The sequence below is a fragment of the Artemia sp. Qi Xiang Cuo genome, chromosome 3, assembly GCF_049724085.1.
Source record: "Artemia sp. Qi Xiang Cuo chromosome 3, ASM4972408v1, whole genome shotgun sequence".
Classification (NCBI taxonomy): domain Eukaryota; kingdom Metazoa; phylum Arthropoda; class Branchiopoda; order Anostraca; family Artemiidae; genus Artemia; species Artemia sp. Qi Xiang Cuo.
This window is the reverse complement of record NC_142796.1, coordinates 21272829-21294467: the sequence shown is the minus strand read 5'-3', so window position 1 is coordinate 21294467 and position 21639 is coordinate 21272829. Positions and strand designations below refer to the sequence as shown.

Here is a 21639-nt window from a genome sequence, read left to right as displayed (position 1 = left end):
GGCTTCTCTCGCATTCGTATTAAGTGGAATAATCGGTTCAGTGATTATAATGTTAAGTTATGTAGGAGAGTGTGACAAGGAAGCATTATTTCTCCTTTGATTTTCAATATTACTGGTTTGGGGCTAATTGATCAAATTCAGTTAACTTTTATTACTGGTAAACGTTATGTTCTAACGTGGATTGCTTATGCAGATGATTTGCTCCTTTTGTGTTGATCACTTCAGTCACTTCAACAAAATGAAGATTTTTTATAAGAGGGTTTTAGCGACCATGGACTTCGTTTTCACCCTGAAAAGTGTCAGTTTTTAATTTTTGGTCCTAAGGCTAATGATCTCGTTAATTCAGAAATTTATGTTCGTATTTATGATAGTATTTTAAAAAATTTGGAATATTTTTTATATCTTGGTGTACCTTATGGACCAACTTTAGCTCTATGCCGTGCTTCTGTTTCTAAAGCAGTTAAAAGTAGAATAGCGTCTAGTTTCGAGGCTGTAATTTGTCTTCGCGATCTCTTTTCTTGGAAATCACTAGCTTGTGGATATAATACAGGCACGTTGCTTAAGATGTGTGGTTTTACATAGCTTCTTTAGTTTTTTAGAAAGAGTAAAATTACGCAGGTAAAAAACCAGTTTTTTAATTTTGCTAAGTTAATTCGACGTTTTTCTAAATCTTAATCAAATACTTTTTTTAATTAATGAATACAAAATAAAAAACACTCTTGATGTTTTTGAGAAAAAGCAAAAGAATTTTTTATCAAAATTAAATGTTTTTTCTCATAATTTATATAGAGCTGCACACGAAGCTTAGTTTATTTTATTTGATTTAATTTTTGAATGAAGTTTTAATTTGTTGAGTGTTAATTTATTATCTATTGAATGAAGTGTTAATTTGTGTGATAATTTTGATTGAAGGCCTTTGCGTATTTGTTGTTATATAGTTTAAGATAATTTTATGGCCTGTTGATTAGCGGTTATTATTTTTATTTATTTCTTTTTTTACTCTTCGTATTCGGAGGAAATAAAAAGTTTGAATTGAATTGAATTTTGATATATAGCACTAAACGTAATGAACCTTATGTATTTGGAGTTAGCATAACAAGCCAATTCTTTTGATATATCTATAGATATAAAAATTCCGGTTTTAGAATTTTAATTGCTATTGAGCCGGGTCGCTCCTTACTTATAGTTGGTTACCACGATCTGTTTGATTAAATATAAAAAAGAAATTATTTCAGTGGAAAGTAAGGAGCAACATTGAATCTTAAAACGAACTAAATAATTGCGTATTTGAGGAGGGGGGGGGGGCCATCCTCAATCCCTCAACCGTCCTGCTGAAGCTTTTTAGTGCTTTAAAAAAACTTCATGTTCCAATTTAACGGCCTCAGCGTCTTGGCAGCCGTATTTCCTGCTGTCCATGTATCTATGCTTTTAAATTAAATATAAAAAAACAAGTTTTCCTCAACTAAAAGCAAGGATCAACATCAAAACTTAAAATGAACAGAAATTATTTTGTATATGAGAGGGGTTGCCCCTCTTCAATACCTCGCTCTTTGCACTAGAGTTTTTTAGAACTTTTAGAAAGGCAACTTTTAGAATTATTCTAATTAAACAGCCTTTATGTTTCAGTAGTCGTTCTTAAAGATTTAGGACAAAAAGTAAAAAATTAGCTCAAAGAGCTAGGCATTGAGGAGTAGGTAATCCCCCCCTCATATACGTAAAAAATTTTGTTTTAAGTTTTGATGTTGCTCCTTACTTTCAGTTGAAAAAAGCTTTTTTTTATTCAATTTCTGATTGTTTTTAGATAATACCGGGAAATACAGCTCCACCTCCATGGAAATTCCTCCCCCTCCCCACGGAAAATCCCTCCATGAAACGTTCTTCACACGTAAAATACCCCCCCCCCCAACCGGGAAAATCCCACCAAAAAAAATTCTATTCTAGCTGAAAATTCCCTAAGGAAGTTTTCTTGCGAATGATTTCAGCTGAATTTTTTTCTTAGCGCACTTTCATTTGGGAGACTTCAATTTCTGTTCGTTTTCAAAATCATGCCGGAAATCCCCTCCTCTATGGAAAAGTTTTCCCGCAATACCCTACTTCTAGTAGAATGTTTCTCCCGTAGGTTTTTTGGGTATTCAGCTTTGCGATTTTTCCAAAACAATTTTGAAATCATACTTAGTAATACATTCATAATTGCAACGCAAACATTAAGCAGCCACATTTCCAGATGTTTCAGAGGTTTTCTTTTCGTCATAGATGAAAGCCTTCAGCATAGGCACAAAAGATATTTAATTCCTGTAGTAAGTACAAGCTTGGTGGGGAAGAGATCTTGCTGTCAATCTATGCTCTAAGATGAACTGATTCACTTAAGTTTCCATTTCTTTTTCAGATCAAAGGTGTTTTGTTTTGGATGAAAATCAGCATGAAGCGATCAACGGTGGTTCAATACCGCTCTCTAGGGCTATAATGAAATAAAGGTTGAGGTGGCTAGGGCACATTGTGCGGATGAAGGATGACAGATTTCCGAAGATTGTTCTTTTCGGCCAACCGTCTAGGGCTAAAAGGAAAGCAGGTCGCCCAGGTCTGGGGTGTGAGGACGTCATAAAGAAAGATCTAAAGGAAATGTGAACTTCTTGGGCGGGTGTAAAAAGGAAGGTTTTTAATAGATTGGAATGGAGGAGGAGCGTGCATAGCTGTGTTGGCCTCAGGCGGCTTGGTGATGTGGTGAGTTGTTAGTAGTAAAAACTGACAATAATGTTGCTCGTGTCTGACAATTATTGGACTCTCGAAAGAATTGGCTCGTGTCGAATTGGACTTCATTCTGCCAATGAACAGAACTTGTCGTCTATTGATGTGTTTTGTATTGTTACTGAAGATTTTAGGGATGAGGACAGTATGCGCAAAGCTCTTGCCCAAGGTGTTGTCAGACGACCATAAGACCGACCAAGCTGAAATTTCAACTGAGCTTTTACAATGTGTTGAAAATGAAGCTAATTATTTGAATTACGTTATCATCAGTGATAAACCTAGGTTTTTGAATACGACTTAAAAGAAAAACGTCAAAGTTCCGAGTGGCAAACTAACCAATCCAGAGGACACAAAAAGAGATGCAGTTTATAAGCGGCAACTCCACCACAACAACGCGCCTTGCCACAAAGCACGACAAGACCAAGAGTTTCTGACCAAACACCAGGTGCCAGCACTAAACCCCCCCCCCCAACCACATATAGTTGTTATGTCATCCCAGCAGACTTCGTTTTTTCCCATGGGGATAAGGTGGCTCTAAAAAGAATCTGTTTTTGTCAATTGAAAAGATCCAATCAGTCATGATGAAGACCAGACCTTGGAAGAGTTCCAAGAAGATGCCTTCCAGGGCGTGTACCATCCATAGCAGAATCGCTGAAAAAAAAATGTGCAGAGCCTAAGGACAGTACTTTGAAGAATTTTAAGCATTTGTACGAATCCGTTCAATAAATTAACTGAGAAAATAATAATTGCATTACCTTCGGAATTGTAAATTGTATTATTTTTACACTTCCTCTTTTATAACGACGTATCAAGATCAAAAAATGAGAATATGTATGAAATTTATATAAGTTCCTAATTTCGAGTTAGATCAAAAGATTCAAAAAAGGAAATCTTGTCGACGGTAGGGTAGCTAGGGTGTTGAGCGCCCGGGGACAATGTCGGTTTTAACGTCCGACTCCCTTCCCCCCTCGTCGCCACTCACAAAGACCATAGTATTGACGATAAAAAAAACTCAATATGCCCCCCTCTCCATCAGAGGCTGCGTCAAGGATAGCCTTTCCCCTGACCCCCCCCCCTTCCCACCTCCGCCACTGCTTGTCAATAAAATACTGTGCATACGGGGAATATAAAAAGAGATAGCATCAAAGCTGAAGCAAGGGGTCGAAATTGCATTTTCGAGTTTCAGTGAACCATCAAAGAAGCTTGCTTTTTTGAAGCAGAAGCCTCTTCCCCCCCCCCCCTCTTGAAAGAAACGAAATAATTGTCTTTATAATAACTTAGAATAACTCCCAGTCTCCTTGAAATTGACAAACCAAGTAGCCCATTTTAATTTTGTCCAAAATAGCCCTTTATAATTAGCCATCTTAATTTTACCCAGAAGCAGCCTATTAAGATTAACATCACATTATGATTAGCCCATTATGATCTTTACTTTGTCAGCTCAAGGATCTTAGCGCAAACATGAAACGAATCTTGGAGTCTCTTACCGTTTTAGATACTTCATCAGGAGGAATTTTTCTCTGTAAGTGTGGTATATATCCTTTCAAATCTGGAAGGGATTCATAAAATTGGCGCGTTTCTTCATCATCCCAAATAGAGTGCAACATCATTTTTGATGACATTTCATCATCTTTATTCAGTTTGGATTCAACATAAACTGAGCCTTGATCAGACATCTCAGACTCTTTTGACAGATCTAGAAAATCAAATTTGCAAAAAATAGTATTCATTAAGAACATATAAAGCAAAAATAATGAGCTTGTGTGAACAAATATATTTGAGTTTTAAGCAAGACTTGATGTTCAAAAACTTTACATTCGGTTTTGACCTCTTATTCAAACGTCTATATTCGGATTGAACCATGACAGAACAAGGAAAAAAAAAATAGTCTGTTGCATCAGCAATGGATCAGCTATCTGAAAAGATACCTGAATATAACCTGCTACTGCGGTAATATAACGGTATCTGAATATACTTACATATATTCAGGAATGGGGCCACAATTAGCGATAAGGAAAGGGTTAAAGAGAGATCGGTAGAACATTTTGAGAATTTTCTAAATCGAGATAGAGTTGCAGGAAAAGATATACAGGTAAATGAAAAAGTTTGTGATACATTGGATATGAAGGAATATCTGATTTGTGAGGAAGAACTAGCGACAGAACTAAAATGATTAAAAATAATAAGGCTCCAGGTGCTGATAGTGTGGTAAATGAGTTTCTTAAATATGGTGGCTATGAGGTCAGAATAAGTTACCGAAGATTATGAATAGGATTTTTGAAAAGGGAAAGTACCTAACGATTTTAGGAAAACCTTAATTAAGCCACTTTATAAGACAGGTGATAAAAGTGAGTGTGGTAATTATCGAGGCCTTAGTCTGGTCACTGTAGGTAGCAAATTACTAAGCAATATGATACTTTTTAGACTGAGAGATACCGAAAACAAAGTTTTAAGAGAAGAACAGTGCGGTTTTAGAGAAGGTAGAGGATGTGTCGACCAAATTTTCACTCTTAGATTAATAATTGAGAAGTGCCTGAGTTTTCAAACACCTTTGGTCCTCAGTTTTATAGATTATGAGCAAGCGTTCGATTCTGTTGATAGAAGAGCTTTAGTAAAGGTTATAGTATACCAGACCTTTTATAGTATACCAGACGAATACATTAAAGTGATTAGGGCTATGTACGAGAATAACACTGCTGCGGTTAAGGTAAGAAATGAGGTTAGCAGCTGGTTTTGCATTAAATCAGGAGCAGGGTTGTCTTCTATCCCCCTTTATATAGATTATTTTGATGGACTTTGTCTTAAGGAGCACAGAAAAGGCAATGGGAGACACGGAATCAAATGGGGAGGAAAAACTTTCCCGGAATTAGATTACGCTGGTGACCGAGGTGTCCTTGGTGAAAGTCCGAGCAAAGTTAATTAACTCTTAAAGACTTTATGGACCTAATATTCCAGCACAGATTTGAAAATTAAGATCACGAAGATTAAATCGTCAGTGCTAGGAGTAAATGAAGAAGAAAAAGTGACGTTGGGTAACGAAAAGTTTGATCAGATGGGCAGCTTCACTTACCTTGGTAGCATTATTAGTAAAGATGTTGGGAGCAGTGAAGATGTTAAAAGTAGAATAGCCAAGGCTCAGGGTGTTTTTTCACAGTTAAAAAAAGTTTGGAAAAATAGGAAGATAAGTCTGCAAACAAAGATTAGAATATTAGACGCTACAGTGATGACAGAGGTCAAATATGGCTCTGAAGCATGGGCGTTCCGAAAAGCAGATGAAGATTTGCTAGATGTTTTCCATAGAAATTGCTTACAGATTGTTCTGGGTATCCGGCTGACTGACCGTATTTCAAACAATAGGTTGTACGAAAAATGTGGTTCAATATCACGCTCTAGGGCTATAATGAAAGAAGGATTGAGATGGCTAGGGCACGTTGGGCGGATGAAGGATGACAGATTGCCGAAGATTCTCCTTGTTGACTAACCGTCTAGAGCTAAAGGGAAAGCAGGTCGCCCTGTTCTAGGGTGGGAGAACGTCATGAAGATAGATTTAACGGAAATCGGAACTTCGTGGGAGGGTATAAAGAGGGAGGCTTTGAAAAGATTGGGATGGAGGAGGAGCTTCCGTAGCTGTGTTGGCCTTGGACGGCTTGGTGCCGGGTTGAGTTGTTAGTAGTAGTAGCAGTAGTATTCACTCTTCACCTTTACAAGAGCATATCGATACCAAAAATCCAGAATACTCGCTTCCTGATTGTTTATATAATTGAGTTCATCCAAAAAAGGAAATACTGTCAATAAAATCCAAGATACGTGCATCGTATCATATATCGTATATTGCGCATCGTATCGTATATCGTGCATCGTATCGTACAGAAAATATAAAAATAGCATGTATTTTATGACTAGCATGCTACTTTCACATTGTTGAAATTAAATCAAATATAATAATTGGCTTGAAATTTTTCTTAGAATTCCAGTTTAAGAGAGATAATTTCCATAGCCAAGATAGAAAAATAAGAGACTAACCCACTAAAATCTTTACAAAGTAAAAAAATTGAGTTTAGAAAAAGAGCCTGAAAACCTCTCAAACATGTCAAATTGATATACAAGCATAGTATTGAAATTTTGGAAGTGAAGATGTAACAAGCAGATGACCAAGGCGCAAGATATTTGTTCCTAGTTGAAAAAAAAAATTGGAGGATTAAGAAGATAAGTCTATCAATCAAGATTAGAATACTGGAAGCCGTTGTCATGACAGTGGTCAAGAATAACCGTTTATCAAACAGTAAACTGTAGAAAAAATGTACGCTATTACGAAAGCCCACTTTCTAGGGCTATGGTTAAAAAGGTTTTACATGGAGGGTGACATATTGCCAAAGATTGTGCTTTTTGGCCATCCATCTGTAACAAAACGAAGAATAGGTTGCCCCGAATTGAGAGACAAAAGGTCATAAGAGAGAATTAAAAGAAAATTAAAACTACTTGAGAGGAGGTAAAGAGTGAATAGATTGGGGTGGGAAAAGAGCGTGCACAGCTGTGTTACTCTCAGAAGACTTGGTGGCAGTGAGTTGCTAGTAGTATATGCTAGTAGTAGTACACGAAAATAAAAGTATTAAAACTCTGACTTTTGACAGCAGCAAGAAACAGCAAAGGGATGACTTTTTAGAGTTAATAGAATTGATATAGCTAATGTTATGTAGGTAATCTGTACAGATTACCTACTGGAAATCAGGCCAAATTAGCCAAGTACGACAGATTGCAATATTATACCATACAATTACAATTTATTCCACTATCGCTTATTGCAGACAATTTTTCAAAATTTGCGAAACTTTCGCAACCAAAATGCTTATGTCAATTTTTTAATCATGTCAAATCAACTGTGTCAGTTTTTAACTATTCAAAAAAAATTATGTCAACATTTAACTATGTCGAATAAACTATGTCTATTTTTAGTTATGTCAATTTTTAACTATGTCAAATAAACCATGTTGATTTTAACACCTTCGTCGGTAAAGTAAAAACCAATATTTGTTTTCTATTTTTACTAAATTTCGCGTTCCTTTTGTTTTATTGCGTTTTCTAGAATGCTTGTAATTTGTGTCTTTGCGTTTATTGATTGCTCCCTAGGCGTGTAATGAAAATTGATTTAATGTTTAATTATTTTTTTATGAGTATATTAATTTTTTGAAACAGTTTCACTATTTTCTTTAACTATGTTATTGCGTGGTTGAAGCAATAGCTGCAACCAATTAAAGAGTAAACCACAACCCATAGAAACCGGAAGCTGAAAAACCCATTTTCCAACAAACTGTTTGTTAAGAAAATCTTCTACCTAATCTCCTACTCTTCTAATTTGTTAGGTAGTTAATATTGATTCTGTAATGGTAAAAATTATTCAGTTCAACATAAATTAATCAAAAATTATTCGGTTCGAATGGTAATTTTTGATTATGGACATTTTTGGAGGAATTTCAAAAAATTGCTTGAAACACTCTCAAACATGATGTAAAATCGAAATAATAAGGTACAACACTGACATTGCCATCCTTGAAAACTTTCAACGTGATATTTACTTTCCCCGGTCTTGAAAAAGAGCAACAATCTCATTTTTGTATACGAAGCATTGATGTGTTCCTTTTCTTAACTTTTAAATTTTAAGTATTCATCTTTTTATATTTTCTACGTATAAAGCACTAGCACGTATCTTGGATTCTTTCGACAAGATTTCCTTTTCCAAATTAACTCAAAAGAATAAACTGTCTATCCTTCAAGCTACACATGAAGCGAGTAATCTCAATTTTTGTTCTTAAAAGTTCTTTTAAAAGAGAAAGGGTGAATGTGAATAATCCTGCTTATCAGATTGCTTATCCGCTGCTGATACAACATACCATTTGTTTTTCCTATAATATGTCATGGTTCAATTCCTAATATAGGTTATTGAATATCAGGGCAAAACCGAATGTAAGGTCTCTGAACGACAAATCCTGTCTAAGCATCAATTACGTTTGTTCACACAAACTCTCCTTATTTTCGCTTTATATTATTTCTACTGATCATTAATATATTATTTAAACAATAAAACGACCATTGATATTGCACCATTGAAGAAGTAATAAAACAAAATAAATGCAAAATTGTGTAAAAATACAAAACGAATATTGCTTTGTGCTTAACCAACGAAGGTGTTAAAACCTGATGTAGTTTATTTGACATAGTTAAAATTTGACGTAGTTAAAAGCCTAAAAATGGTGTAAAAAGTACACCATTGATATTACCATCATGAAAAACCTGTAACGTGGTATTTACTGTATCCTGTCTTGAAAAAGAGCGAAAATCCCATTTTTGTAACACCTGGGAAGCATTCTTGCGTGTCTTTTTACTCTCGAGCGCTAGCATGTTAATGGAATACCGTAGAGAGAAGACTAACGGCTCACTTGAAAGCTAATGCTCATATGTATGCTCATATTATTATTATTATTATGTGTGTGACATTGTGTGTGATTATGTGAGTTAGTTTTATAGTATTATGTGTGCTTTTGTGCTGTAATTGTTATGTTATTTCATTTTTATTTGCTATGGGCTATGTTTAGTTATTGTTATATATGTTATTATCATGTGTTCTAACTATATATGCAACTGGGTTTGTTATTGCCATGGCCCAAAGAGGCTTTTGTTTTGCAATAAATATCTATCTATATCTATCTATCCATGTACATGTTATTAATGAATTTTTCTTGACAGCGCCAGATATGAGTGCCTTATGTCAACAAAACTTTTTGCTTTACTAGTGACTTCACCATTGTTCAAAACCTTTCACTCGAGGTTTATGGTCTCCCATCATGGTTGCAGCAGTAGCAGTAACGTAGTAAAGAGCGAACAGCTGCTCATGTTAACCAAAATTTTAAAAACACCCTCAAAGAAACTGTCGAGTGAAAAAAAAATTATCAATCGACGGTAATTCGAAAATAGTGACTATTATACTGTTTTAACATAAGAATAATTTATAATTACGAAAAAAATGTGAAGATTTTTGAAATGAAAAAATGAAGACAGCTACTAGGGGGTATCAAAATCTTACAGCTTCAGTATGTAGAATTGGTACAAAGAGAACACAGCTAATATTTAGTTACCACTTTCAGGCAGCACTATAGGTGGCTGTTCAATCGCTTCTGAGAACTGAAGAGCCATGCCAAACAGGCGGTCAAATGCTTCTTTCTTCGCGTCCAGTGCCTCCTTCCGTTCTGGACTTAATTCGCCCCGAGAATTTAGGATTTTCCTAGCCTGCCGTTCTAGCAAATGCAGTTCACGATATTCCTAGAAATACATTTGGAAGGTTTAAATTATGCCTAATTAATAGCGGATTTAGCACTGCACGTACATTTATCTAAGAATTGTTCTCCCAAAGTACATAAATCCATTTGGATTTAACATACAATTAAAACTAAATGAATATGCAAAAACAGGTAAAGTTTAAATGGGAATGCTGTGGAAATTTTTGGAATTGTGGAAATAGCGCCAACTTTTCAAAATTCTAATATAACCACAGGTTTTTTCATTTCCTTTGTCTGAAGCAAAGCTGAATAGGCCAAGCTTTCGGACAAACTTGGAAAAAAAAATAAAGCTACAATAGCCACTCAGAAAAACACCAATTTACATACACATATACCTTCCAATAGCGGGTTCTACTATATTTTGTCGCACCTTGAACTAAACAGTGGTTCCAATTCAACTAAAGAGCGGTTCAATTGGTTATGAAGCAAGTTCAACAAGTCACATTTGCAAATGCCAATTTCTTTCATAAAAAGAAAGCCAAATAAGCCTAAATAGAGAAAATAATTGGACTTCCTTTAGCACAAAGGCTTCCTTGGACAATAATTGGACAAAGGCTATCCAACAAATTTTTATGCACTACTATCCCAGGAACCAGCAACCAGAAAACCTCAATTTTATAAGCCTAAATAGAGAAAATAATTGGACTTCCTTGGACAAAGGCTTAGGCTTCCTTGGACAAAGGCTTCCTTGGACAATAATTGGACAAAGGCTATCCAACAAATTTTTATGCACTACTATCCCAGGAGCCAGCAACCAGAAAACCTCAATTTTTTTCAGCCTTTGCTCCCATGAAGCCCTCAATTGATTTTATTGTAACAAGGTTACGATCTTCAATCTCCCACATAGTTAACGAGAAACTCGAGCACCTCTTATAACATCCTAGCTCAATTATGTTCCATCTGTTCAAGTCGGTTGTGTTGGCCTTTCTCTTCTTGCCAGTTATTACACTGGTGTTCGATAAGTTCATTATTAGCTGCATTTCATGGCAGAAGTAAGGTATCTACAAAAGAACCTCTTCGTCCATTTTCTTTTTCGGTTTTCCACTTGGTTTAGTTCCATCTAAGTAGCCCTCACATGCCCGAGAAATCGTAGTAGCTACGTTTTTAGTATTTTGCAGTATGGCGTCATGGCAGTGTAGGCTAAATTAGACATCTTCATTTATGATTAGACAAAACAAAAGAAAAAACAAGTTTCACAAATAAAACAAAGAGAGTGGAAAATAAGCAAAAAATACCCCGAGAGGGGGGGGGGGGGGCTACCGTTCATCCAGTCCACCACTCAATGATTTAGTGCTAGTTTTACTTTACCGAGAACAACATCATTTCGTAGAAGAACAAGAAAATAATCGTATTGTTTTGAAAATAAAAAAAAATAATTGATAACATGTCATGCGCTACATACCGTAGTATGTTCTCAGGAAAACGCACGCAACAAATTAGTTCTAAGAACGGAGGAGTTAAGAGTGACGGAAGCCTCCCTCGATGTTCAGAGCTTTTTATTTTCTCATTTTAATTTTTCACATCACTCTTTCATTTTAATCAAACACTTTCTTTTTTTTATGTAAAATAGTTTCACCACAAGCGAGGTCATCTACCTATACTATTTGTCACAAAAACCACAAGTTTACAGTGTTCTTTCTGGCTGATATCCCATATTAAGCCCTTTAAAAACAAACCTCATGGATCCCGGGCCTTGACTATCTTATTGAAGCAATATGACGCACCTATTTAAAGTGCGTTCAATTTAGTGAGTAATTATAGGCTATATAAAGGGCAATAAAACATGGGGTATTTTGTTATTATCCTTGTGGTTGCACAGTGTATTCAATTTAAAATTTTATTTTCAACAATCATGAATAAACAAAAAAATCACACTTTCGCGCTCTAGATAAACCTATGAGGGTTTGCTGTCGCATAAAAGTCTACATAACTACTTACCTGACAGATCAAATAATTAGACAAATCTTGCAAAAATATTAATAACAAATCCAGTCTCCATCACTCATCATAGTCACAATAACATCAATCTTTGCTCAGCAATTCGGGGCCCATGGCTCTGTCCCAGCAGCCGCAGAATTGGGCGACAGACTTGTTACCTGCCACTATAAAAACAACTAGGCAAATACAACGTGGCCAATTGTCGGCACGAAGGTGGGCTGAACAGTCTGTATTTCATCTCAAGTACAAGTACTTCACTATTCCACATCATAGCCTATTAAATGGTCCCACCTCAACTGCTGAAGATAGATAAAGGTGCTTTGACGTTGTTCCCGGTCCAAGAAGTGCGTTGAGGATGGAATTATAGGATCTATCAGGCTGACTGCCGAGCAGATCGTCTTTCACCTGTTTACAATTCACCAGAACAAGCCTCGGATAAGACTACTCTCCCGTAGAAGATCTTAGGAGCACCCACTGACAATCGAATCAGACCTGCTTACGGTAGCACATTGCAATGTACAGGATTTCAGAATTGGGTTTGACCAGTTTCTATATTTGGTCTACTCCGTGAAACCAACTTTAAGCACATTACTGAGACCGATCTTAGCAAAAAAATACATAGCCGTGAGGAAGCCATATACGGATACTGGGTCTACAGGCAGGGCTGTGAGCAAAGTGAGGGACCACACAAGGCCGTACCCAGGATTTTTTTTCGGAGGGGATTTTACTCAAAAAAAATTCGAGGGGGGGGGGGAGGAGTTAAAAAAAAACTCAAAAAACGCATACAAAATCTGTTTATATCTATTTTTGTTACGTTTTTACGAGTCAGACAAACATTTCGCGGGGGGGGGGGTCAAACACCCCTAACTCCCCCTCTGGGTACGGCCTTGGGACCACATACAGCATAAGAGGTGTGAAAATTTATCTATAATGATATACCGCGTTGATGCCTAAACATTTCAAACTTAGTGGATGAAAAAGCTCTACGGGTTACAGTGACCCTCTCGAATAAATTCTAATAAGTGAGACCACGTATATTCCTCATACCCGGGTCGGAGTAAGAGTAACTGTCCTAGTTGGGCCTATTGGGAGTCCGTATCCATTTTATCCTTTTGGCTAGTGCGGATCCCTAAATTCTTGTCATTATATAATTTATCAGGACTAGCAGTTGGGTCTAAACTAAATTTAGTGGGAAGTAAAAGTAAGTACCCTGGTTCTGTCTGTCTGGAGTTTGTGACCGATCCAGCCTATATGTAGATGGGGAGTCCCTAATCTCTTGTCACCAGGATATATGAATCATAAAGGATTGTCGGAAAAACTCAACCAAATCGATCGAACTCTGTGGAACTGTGCAAATGGCTGTTCATAAATACTTGTTATAACCCCTTCTACAAGAAAGGAGCACGAGATCAAAACCAAGTTTAATTAGAGGTTAAAACTACGTTCATTATGGCGCCCTTGAAATGTCTGCAACTCATCCCACATTTATCAGGTAAAAATTCTAACTTCTGTCTTACCGAGGGTTCGAGGCTAATCCCACATACATTGTCGCTTTTGTTGCTTTTCGACAATGATCCCCTAGGTCAAAGTTGCTGAAACACTTCTCGGGACCTTCAAACTCAATGCCTAATTTATAAGTGATATTCATTTTCTATTCAATTTATACATTTTTTATTCAGGACTAGTACTAACTGGTTTCTAGACTTAAAAAAAAAAAAAAAAAAAAAAAAAAAAAAAAAAAAAAAAAAAATCAGGAGAATCTTTTCGGCCTGAAATGACAGCGTGTCCCAAACCTCGCTGATACTCTCTTAGGATCCAGTTATAACAAAAAGCCCCATGGTATGCAAAAACTTATGCAATTTGCCACCCAATTTCCCATATTCCTCATAACATTTGCCTTCTTTTGCTCATCCCCCCTCTCTATATTTGTTAAAACAACAGGTAAATTAATATAAATGCAAACTGCATGAAAACCAAAGCTTAATTATAGGTGAATATAAAACCTGTGGCTTCTAAAAAAAAATCTGGGAAAGACAGTATGTTCAAACATCCCAAAGTCCAAAACCCAAACTAACACCCATAGCTTTAGAATCCAATAATTGTGAAACTAAATATTTTTAAAACCTAAAAAAGCAGAATAATAGCAAAATTAAAGTGAAAAAACGAGGAAAATGTAATACTCATGACACTTTGGGGGGTCTAGGCATAGCAGTATTTCCCAAACTTCTCAAAGTGCACTAAACACATCTCACAATTTTCGGAATGCAGTCATAGCGAAACCCGATAAAGCTAACACAATCTCTGAGCAATCAGGTACATATATAATTACATACAGACTCCAACTTTAAGCTAAAGTTCTCTTTGGAGGAGAAAGGGGCTTTGGAGACTCAAAAAGGGAATATTTACTCCCAAATGTTTCAATTTCCTGGGTCCCTTTGCCTAATCCTGAGGAAGGGAGAGGACCGTCCTATGTACGTATGAGAAAAATAGGATATTTCTTACCTTCATAATATGAGCAACAACGGAAGCATAATAATCTTTCAAAAGTTGTCGAACATTCTTCTTTTTGTCAAGAGGGAGTAAGTCACTCTGCGGAAGTGGAGCTTTCCTCTCTTCTGCCAAAACATGGACTTTATATGGTACGAGACCTAAAAGAACATAATCAGTAAGCAGAAATAGGCTAATTCAAGCGGAGGCACTAACACAGAAATAGGCTAACTCTTCGGCTGCAGGAAAGAGAAAAACGCATATCACAGCCATCGCGTGCATACTTCGCTTAACGAAAAACTTGGACTATTCTAGCAAAGGAAATAAATATTTTTAAACCTTCGGCTGCAGGAAAGGAAAAAGCGCATATCACGGTCATCAGGTGCATACTTCGCCTGACGAAAAACTTGGACTATTCTAGCAAAGGAAATAAATATTTTTAACCCTTCGGCTGCAGGAAGGGAAAAAGCGCATATCACGGTCATCGCGTGCATACTTCGCCTGACGAAAAAATTGAACTATTCTAGCAAAGGAAATAAACATTATTGAACCTTTGGCTGCAGGAAAGGAAAAAGCGCATCTCACGCACATCCCTCGCTTGCTTCGCCATATGAAAATCTTGGCATAGTCTAGAACAAGAAATAAATATTTTAACCCTGCGGCTACTGGACGGGCGATAGCACATATCACGCACATCCCAACCTTACTTCATCTGGTAAACAACATGAAATATTCTACAAAAGGAAATAAATATTTTTAACCCTTCGGCTGCAGGAAAGAAAAAAACGCATAGTCATCGCGTGCATACTTCACCTGACGAAAAACTTGGACTATTATAGCAAAGGAAATAAATATTTTTAACCCTTCGGCTGCAGGAAAGGAAAAAGCGCATATCACAGTCATCGCATGCATACTTCGCCAGACGAAAAACTTGGACTATTCTAGCAAAGGAAATAAATATTTTTAACCCTTCGGCTACAGGAAGGAAAAAAGCGCATATCACGGTCATCGCGTGCTTACTTCGCCCGATGAAAAAAGTGGACTATTCTAGCACTGGAAATAAACATTATTGACCCTTTGGCTGTGGGACAGGAAAAAGCGCATATCACGCACATCGCTTGCATACTTCGCCTGACGAAAAACTTGAACTATACTAGCAAAGGAAATAAATATTTTTAACCCTTCGGCTGCAGGAAAGTAAAAAGCGCATATCACAGACATCGCGTGCATACTTCGCCTGACGAAAAACTTGGACTATTCTAGCAAAGGAAATAAATATTTTTAACCCTTCGGCTGCAGGAAAGGAAAAAGCGCATATCACGGTCATCGCGTGCATACTTCGCCTGATGAAATCTTGAACTATTCTAGCAAAGGAAATAAATATTTTTTAACCCATGGGATGCAGGAAAGGAAAAAGCGCATATCACAATCATCGCGTGCATACTTCGCCTGGCGAAAAACTTGGACTATTCTAGCAAAGGAAATAAATATTTTTAACCCTTCGGCTGCAGGAAAGGAAAAAGCACATATCACTGTCATCGCGTGCATGCTTCGCCTGACGAAAAACTTGTACTATTCTAGCAAAGAAAAAAATATTTTTAACTCTTCGGCCGCAGGAAAGGAAAAAGCGCATATCACGGTCATCGCATGCATTCTTCGCCCGATGAAAAACTTGAACTATTCTAGCAAAGGAAATAAATATTTTTAACCCTTCGGCTGTAGGAAAGGAAAAAGCTCATATCACGGTCATCGCGTCCATACTTCACCTGATAAAAAACTTGGACTATTCTACAAAAGGAAATAAATATTTTTAACCCTTCGGCTGCAGGAACGGAAAAAGCGCATATCACGGTCATCGCGTGCATACTTCGTCTGACGAAAAACTTGAACTATTCTAGCAAAGGAAATAAACATTTTTAACCCTTCGGCTGCGGGAAAGGAAAAAGCGCATATCACAGTCATCGCGTGCATACTTCGCCTGGCGAAAAACTTGAAATATTATAGAAAGGGAAATAAACATTTTTAACCCTGCGGCTGCAGGAAAGGAAAAAGCGCATATCACTGTCATCGCGTGCATACTTCACCTGACAAAAAACTTGGAATATTCTAGAAAAGGAAATAAATATTTTTAACCCTTCGGCTGCAGGAAAGGAGAAAGCACATATCACAATCATCGCGTGCATACTTCGCCTGACGAAAAACTTGAGCTATTCTAGCAAAGGAAATAAATATTTTTAGGGCTTTGTTGGTCATGAATATAAACAATGCAGGGAGAGAAGAGAGGAAATTTTTCATAAATAGTGCGATTAAAGACAATTGAAATAAAGCATGATTTGTAAGGAATTTTTCACGCTAGATGTGCAAGTACTAATTTAGATTTAAACACGGATTCTCCTTTAGGAAATATCTTTTTAACCAAATTTCAAGAATTTTCAAGATACTTTGGCAATCAAGATACTTTGGGAAGTTTTAGGAAGCCATGTCTGTCAGATATTTAAGCTACTTTTGTCACAGAGATACTTTTTTTTCTTGGTATCTTCTTGAAAAACCATAAAGCTGTTTCTTGGCAACAATTTGAGCAAGAGTATGGAATAAGAGAAGAGAGGAACCTAAAGTTTGCCTCCGATTTACCCAGTGATTTTACCCAGTAAAATCCTGAAGCTAAATAAAAATACCATCTTATTTATCTCTTCTATTTACTTCTATTTTGCACTGAGCCGAAAGATAAAAGACTTGCTTTTGCCAAAAAGGAACAAAAGATGTTTCTTTAAATTTTGATGTGTTTTTTTTACTCTTTCGCTATTTCAATTTGAAATTTGATTAATATCCTAAAATTAAAAATAAAATTGAGCTTAACGTAACTCTTACACATCCTGACAATTCTCTTACACTCCCGGCAATTCCCCTCCTCCTTTCATTCCACATCTTAAATGTTCTGGCCACGTTTGACTTATCAGAATAACTTTGACAGTCTTTGTGTCTTTTTCAAAATTAGTTACCCAGCTCTTAATGGGTACCTGGAGAAATCCGAGAAAGGAAAACATGAAAGATGTGCGAAAGCACAGGATGGCTGGCCCCCAGCCCCCCATTGCACTTCTTGGCTGAATGCCTATAAAACGGATATCAACAGATTTAGTTTATTTTTATCTGTTCAATGATTTGCAACTAACTATTCAAGCTAGAACCTAGAACCATGAGAATACCAATTATGCAATGGAAAGAACTATTTTTTTTTTTTTTTTAATGGCAGTTACATATTGTAAGCATTTTCATGTATTTTGAAAAGGAGTACTAATTACAAAATTGTTTTAAGTAAAAATGTTGCACATGCTTATATGCAATAAATATTGTTGCTTCGCTTTAGATAGAATTCCGTCCATTCACATGGTTAAAAGAGTCTATATTATAATCAACTTACAAAAAATAAAGGAATTAGAAAAAGAGGCATACAGAAAAAGGCTAAAACCTGAAAAAAATGAAGACTAAAAAGAGCCAATAACCGAACGCCCAAGCACTCATTCGAGTGAAGCGAGAGCCATCTGTGAGGGCCAAAAGCCGAGGAAGGCTAGGCTATTGTATTAAAACTGAGAAGTTCCCATTTTATTTAATCCTTCCTGTTCCAAAGGGATAGGAGGGGGGCGAAAACTCGGAAAGCATCCTTCTTGATAAAAACTTGTGTGCGTCTAAAAAAATAAATTGCAACCCTTTTCGCTATTCAGAGGGCAGTGGCTTACGAAACGCCAAAAACTAGCAATAAAATAAAACAACTTTTCCTTTTTCTTATAATATGAGTTAGCTGAATGTGTAACAAAAAACCCCTTCAAAAACACTTATCACAAAATATTACCCATAGATTCTAATCTCAGCTTTCTGAAAATGTCTAATTTTTAGCTATTCTTCAGTTTTTCGCTGTTGAGTGTTTAAGATCACAATGCACTGTGCATCTTACACTAATTATTGTAAGCATCTAGTATTACCATATAGTTTTTCACAAAATCATAGGTGGCAGGCAGTAGAATCTGAAACACAAGATTCATTTTTTCTAATTCTTATAGTTAGATTACCTCAAAAGCATACTACCGGTTGATTTTGTTCAAGTTTCAGATTCAGCTTAATTTCACAAGCTTGCCTCTTCATAGGGCCAATCATATATATCAATGTATATTAAATAACAAACGATAGGACTTAAACTAGATTTCAGGGACAATAAAAATACACGGGAATGTTGATCGTTACTTACTGTTCAATGGAAAATTTGACGGAAGATACATCCAACTTGTAAACTAAATGAATTCAGAAACTGATTTTTCTTCTTTTTTTCTACTGTCTTAAAATTAGCCCCATTTCTTTCTTTGCCGTTCTCCGATTATATAATGAATTAAAAAAAAAAATCCAACGTTGTTTGTGGACTTTATTTGATCGCGAAATCAAGTTGGTATTTGAATGGCCTACATGCTTTCATTATCAATTATGTCACGACAGTACAGTCCTAGGTTTTTTCTCTTAAATTTTTCGTTGGAACAATGTCTAGCAAACAAATGAACGCTTATAAACAATCAGTAGAACAATAGGAAAATTTTTATATAAGACAATGGAACGCAACTTTAAATGAATATTTCGACCCTATATCCAAGGGCCTTCCTCACCAAAACGAACGAAGAAAAAAGCAGTATAAAAGAAACTCAGTATAAAAAAGAATTGTATTCTACGTTTACCCTTTATATACCTTTTATTATACCCAAATATACCCTTTATTTGAACTTACGGTGACTTACATATCGATAAACTAGTTTCCTTACAATATTTGTTTATAAGCCTAGTCTAGCCCGTCTAAACAACCAAAATTTTATGAATACGCAGAATTTCAGATTAGAAAAAAAAGTCAATGGTTGTCTATCTCGTTTATACTTTGCAATACTAAATCAGACACAGCCTATATTACTTTGCAATAAACCATTGTGTACTTTATCAAAAACAACTTATAGTTTCAAATAAAAATTCCGTCTTAAATGCTAACGGGAATAAGTAAGTAACATTGTGTTTATTTAAAAAAAAATATATATACATCATCGAGTCCCTGAAGCAATGCTTGTGCGGGAGAAAACCCTCCTAATAAATCTAAAAACCAAGAAACCAAAAAAAAGAAAGAAAAAAAAGAAAAAAAAAACAAAAACAAAAAAACAAAAAAAAAAGAAATAAAGAAAAAAAAAAAAAAAAAAAAAAATTAGAGCTCAACTTACCGGACCCGAAAACCAACGAACCTCCAAACAACACCCAACAAAATTATAATAACTATAATCATATTCAGCTGCAACTAAGCCCTCCTAATAAACAAAACTTAAGTGGCGTGGAATAATGCATTCAAAATATACACATCAAAACAATGGTTCTTTAGCGACTTACGAAAATCCTGCAAACCCCCAACATTCCTCAAATCCTCTGGCAAACTCTCCCAAACTAACGGACCAACATGGCGAATTGAAAACCTAGACCTAGACGTGACCATAGCTGGTCTTCGCACCAACTGAGAAGATCGTGTCAAATGATCGTGAGTAGTAGACGCAAGACTAAACATTCCTGAAAAACATGATGGTAACTCCGAAGCTAAATATTTAAACATAAACAGAGCATTATAGAATACACATATTCCTGCCAACGGTAGAATTTTATACTTGCTGTAAAGATGCCTCACCGATACAGATAGGTCAAATTGATTACCATAAAGAACTCTAATTGCCATATTCTGTGTTACGCAGAGCGGATGAAGGTGAGTTACGAATGTTTTTGACCAAACCATACAACAGTAAATGAGATATGGGTGAACCATAGAAAAATACAACATTCTCAGAATTTCACACGGAAAAAGATACCTAAGTTTACGCATAATACCAATATTACGAGACAATTTGCTGTTAACAGATGCAATATGGTCTTTAAAACTAAGGCTTTCATCAATTATAACACCAAGGTATCTAGTACTAGTAGATCTTACAATAGTATGGTGCCCTACTTCTATTTTATTAATCCATGGATAATGTCCAGTAATTCTACCATAAATCAAAAAATTCGACGTATTATGATTCAGTTTCAATTTATTTACTCGCATCCACTTTTCAATCGAAGAAATACCTTGTTTCAACATAGTCATCAGCTCATTTTCAGTTCTAGCAGCTACAGTGAAATGGGCATCATCAGCAAAACATGGTAGAATTCCCTTAGTACCGTAATTATCAAGGTCTAAAGAACAAGACACAAGACACATTACTTGAAGCTCTACAAAGAAGCTCTATAATAACAAAATGCTCATTTAATTCTATTGCAAACATCATTTCTGTTAGTAACAAGACTGATTTATTATCTGAACCTATAGGTTGTTTTGATACTACGGCACTACGGCACTAGGCACTACTGATACTACGGCACTAGTAGAACAGTGTAAGCAGCGTTAGATATAGCATTACAATAACGACAGACACAGACAACCGACATTTAGCGTTTAATTTGTATCTTTCTGAAGCGTCTTTCACTAGCGTACCTTTCTGTCAATCGACTCTTTAGCGTTAGCCTTTAGCGTTTAATGTACCTTTCTGTGTCAACTGGGAACAGCAAATTGAGCACGCTGTTTTAGCGGTAGTCTCATATTTGTACTTCAATATCAGTGCAGTAAATTATGGGGGGTGGGTCAGGGCGGGCCTGAGAAAATTAAACAAAAACGTAATTGCCTCCCTCCGCTACATGTTGAACAATTCATTTTGCCACCACCAACAGCCCTCCCCCTCCAAAAAAAATCTTGAATTTTTTTTTTTTACGAATGCATAACTATTCGTAACGATATCTGCTTCAATCATTTTTCTTCATTTTTTATTATAAAATAGACACTTCTTAGTTCTTTTAAAATAGACTTTTGAATAGAAATTAGAAGCAAAACAAAGGAACTAGGCTATGTGAGAACTTTTTACAAAATAAATAAATTATTTTCATTAGAATTTCATATTGGTAGATATTGACCATTTTGTCACAGTTCTGCATTATTATTGATTGGAACATCATTTTGAGCTTTGTTTGTGTGTTCTTTTCAGAAGAAAGTGTTCTGTCTTCTGTGCAAAATTTCCTGATGTAGATTTTATTTTCATATTTT

At 36.0% G+C, this 21639-nt stretch overlaps 1 protein-coding gene across 1 annotated transcript in view; it reads right to left on the bottom strand.

The window, feature by feature from the left end:
- Positions 1 to 21639, bottom strand: part of Upf2 (UPF2 regulator of nonsense mediated mRNA decay) — a 258047-nt gene that overhangs the window by 197479 nt on the left and 38929 nt on the right. The window contains exons 5-7 of the mRNA XM_089085931.1: positions 14517 to 14662; positions 9876 to 10059; positions 4233 to 4441 (exon numbers count right to left, since the gene is read on the bottom strand). Coding sequence (XP_088942057.1) covers positions 4233 to 4441; positions 9876 to 10059; positions 14517 to 14662 — 539 coding nt within the window. The remainder of the gene's footprint in view (positions 1 to 4232; positions 4442 to 9875; positions 10060 to 14516; positions 14663 to 21639) is intronic.